We start from the raw sequence: 3,601 nt of genomic DNA on the forward strand, positions 1-3,601 counted from the left end.
AATTTTGGGCAAAAAGCATGGCCTATAGCCCATGGATTTGACCGATTTTGGACCATTTTCACACCTTTTGAAACTATACATATTATTTTTGAAGGATGAAAAATAGGTCATTTTTGGCCATTTTCGGGCAAAAAGCATAGGCTATAGCCCATGGATTTGACCCATTTTCGACCATTTTCACACCTTTTACAACTATACATATTATTTATGAAGTATGAAAAATAGGTCATTGTTGGCCATTTTCGGGCAAAAACCATGGGCTATAGCCCATAGTTTGACCGATTTTGTAAAATTTTTACACCTTTTGAAACTATACATATTATCTATGAAGGATGAAAAATAGGTCATTTTTGGCCAATTTTGGGCAAAAAGCATGGGCTATAGCCCATGGTTTTGACCGATTTTGTACCATTTTCACACCTTTTAAAAAAATATGCATTATTTATGAAGGATGAAGAATAGGTCATTTTTGGCTAATTTTGGCCGCAAAGCATGGGCTATAGCCCATGGTTTTAACCGATGTTAGACCATTTTCACACAACTTAAAAAAATATGCATTATTTACGAAGGATGAAGAATAGGTCATTTTTGGCCAAATTCGGGCAAAAAGCTTGGGCTATAGCCCATGGTTTGATCGATTTTGGACCATTTTCACACCTTTTGAAACTATACATATTATCTTTGAAGGATTAAAAATAGGTCATTTTTGGCCATTTTTGGGCAAAAAGCATGGGCCATAGCCCATGGATTTGACCGATTTTGGACCATTTTCACACCTTTTAAAAAAATATGCATTATTTATGAAGAATGAAGAATAGGTCATTTTTGGCTAATTTTGGGCAAAAAGCATGGGCTATAGCCCATGGTTTTAACCGATTTTAGACCATTTTCACACCTTTTAAAAAAATATGCATTATTTATAAAGGATGAAGAATAGGTCATTTTTGGCCAATTTCGGGCAAAAAGCTTCGGCTATAGCCCATGGTTTGACCGATTTTGGACCATTTTCACACTTTTTGAAACTATACATATTATCTTTGAAGGATGAAAAATAGGTCATTTTTGGCCATTTTTGGGCAAGGAGCATGGGCCATAGCCCATGGATTTGACCGATTTTGGACCATTTTCACACCTTTTGAAACTATAGATATTATTTTTGAAGGATGAAAAATAGGTCATTTTTGGCCATTTTCGGGCAAAAAGCATAGGCTATAGCCCATGGATTTGACCGATTTTCGACCATTTTCACACCTTTTACAACTATACATATTAGTTATGAAGAATGAAAAATAGGTCATTTTTGGCCATTTTCGGCCAAAAAGCATGGGCTATAATCCATGGTTTTAACCGATTTTAAACCATTTTCACACCGTTTAAAAAAATAGGCATTATATATGAAGGATGAAAAATAGGTCATTTTTGGCCATTTTCGGCCAAAAAGCATAGGCTATAGCCCATGGTTTTAACCGATTTTAGACCATTTTCACACCTTTTAAAAAAAGATGCATTATTTATGAAGGTTGAAAAATAGGTCAATTTTGGCCAATTTCGGGAAAAAAGCTTGGGCTATAGCCCATGGGTTTACCGATTTTGGACCATTTTCACGCCTTTTGAAACTATACATATTATCTTTGAAGGATGAAAAATAGATCATTTTTGGCCATTTTTGGGCAAAAAGCATGGGCTATAGCCCATGGTTTTAACCGATTTTAGACCATTTTCACACCTTTTAAAAAAATATGCATTATTTATGAAGGATGAAAAATAGATCAATTTTGGCCAATTGCGGGAAAAAAGCTTGGGCTATAGCCCATGGTTTTACCGATTTTGGACCATTTTCACGCCTTTTGAAACTATACATATTATCTTTGAAGGATGAAAAATAGGTCATTTTTGGCCATTTTTGGGCAAAAAGCATGGGCCATAGCCCATGGATTTGACCGATTTTGGACCATTTTCACACCTTTTGAAACTATACATATTATTTTCGAAGGATGAAAAATAGGTCATTTTTGGCCATTTCCGGGCAAAAAGCATAGGCTATAGCCCATGGATTTGACCGATTTTCGACCATTTTCACACCTTTTAAAAAAATATGCATTATTTCTGAAGGATGAACAATTCTTGGTTTTCACTCACGTGACTAACTGCTTGACGACGGTTGCTATCCGCCATGTTGGTGTCGCATATATATAAACAAAGCGTATCGAACCACGTCATTTCACGGGTGTATAGCAACTTTTGTCATGGTTCACTGTATTATTGTAGGCTGTTCAAGTAATAGCAGAAAAGATACGGCTATAGGATTCTTCAGGATACCTTCTGTTGTTGATAAACAAGGAGAAGAAGCTGAAGAACTGAGCAGAGAGAGACGAGAAAGATGGATTATGGCGATAAGTCGCGACGACATACAATGGAAGAATGTTCTGAAAAACGAGAGAGTTTGTGGAAGGCATTTCGAGTCAGGAAGGCCGGCAGCAGCGTGGGATAGATTCAACAACGACTGGGTGCCTACCTTGAATCTTGGTAAAACTAAATATCGCCAAGTAAATAATGAAGCCGTGGAAGCGAGAGCTGCCCGATCAAAGGAAAGACGAAAGAGGTCTCTTGAACAGCTCGAGTATGAGGCTGCTGTTAAACGCCAACAATTAGATGCTAGTGGATTGCCCCTCGAAAATATCGACTTTGCAGAGGGTCCATCTACTGAAGAAGCTGTAGAAGAAGAAGGCCAAGCTTTAAATCTGTGTTCGAGCTGTGATCATGATGATTCCATGTCCTGCTCTGTAAGTCAAACCAACTCATGCCGCGTCCATAGCGTCTTCGTCCAGACTGAAAACGAAAACTGCCAGACTACATCTTCTATGTCTCAAACTGAGGAGTTCGAGTATATGTTTTCGGTAAATGGATATCAGCCTCCAACTAAAGATTATTTTAACACAGACGATAAAGTTCGGTTTTATACTGGATTGCCTTCCACTGAAATTCTGTTGACTATCTTTGACCACGTTTCTACAAGCATCACTCGGCGTAGTCAAACTCTTAGCAAATTTCAGGAATTTGTCATGGTTCTGATAAAGCTTAGACTTAATATACCGTTTCAAGAACTGGCATACCGTTTCCAAGTATCTCTACCAACAGTATCCAGGATTTTTTCTTTGTGGTTGATTGTAATGGATTCTCGTTTGTCGCCACTCATTTGCTGGCCAGACAGAAATCAGCTATGGGAAACTATGCCAATGTGTTTCCAGCAAGCGTTTGGCAAAAAAGTGACTGTGGTCATAGACTGCTTTGAAGTTTTTATTGATCGACCAACTAATCTTCTAGCCCGGGCACAAACTTTTTCGTCTTATAAACACCACAACACAATAAAAGTATTGATTGGGATTACCCCACAAGGAACCATTTCCTATATATCACAAGCTTGGGGAGGTAGAACCTCAGACAAATATTTGACTGAAAATTGTGGATTACTGGACAAACTAGTGCCTGGTGACATGATAATGGCAGACAGGGGGTTCACAATAGCAGAAAGTGTTGGCCTCAAGCAAGCAAAGCTGGTTATTCCAGCATTCACTAAAGGCAAGACCCAACTGGACCCAGT

The 3,601-nt window shown here is 38.2% G+C and overlaps 1 protein-coding gene across 1 annotated transcript in view; it reads left to right on the plus strand.

The window, feature by feature from the left end:
• The first annotated feature begins 2,127 nt into the window (after positions 1–2,127).
• LOC148911623 (uncharacterized) overlaps positions 2,128–3,601 on the plus strand; it is a 2,352-nt gene continuing 878 nt past the window's right edge. The window contains exon 1 of the mRNA XM_089028877.1: positions 2,128–3,601. This exon is cut by the window's right edge and continues 878 nt beyond it. Coding sequence (XP_088885003.1) covers positions 2,247–3,601 — 1,355 coding nt within the window. The 5' untranslated portion in view covers positions 2,128–2,246.

This window comes from Actinia tenebrosa, unplaced genomic scaffold, assembly GCF_029948245.1.
Source record: "Actinia tenebrosa isolate PJP-AT-01 unplaced genomic scaffold, QUT_ActTen_1.0 PGA_scaffold13__45_contigs__length_12533684, whole genome shotgun sequence".
Taxonomy (NCBI): Eukaryota; Metazoa; Cnidaria; class Anthozoa; order Actiniaria; family Actiniidae; genus Actinia; species Actinia tenebrosa.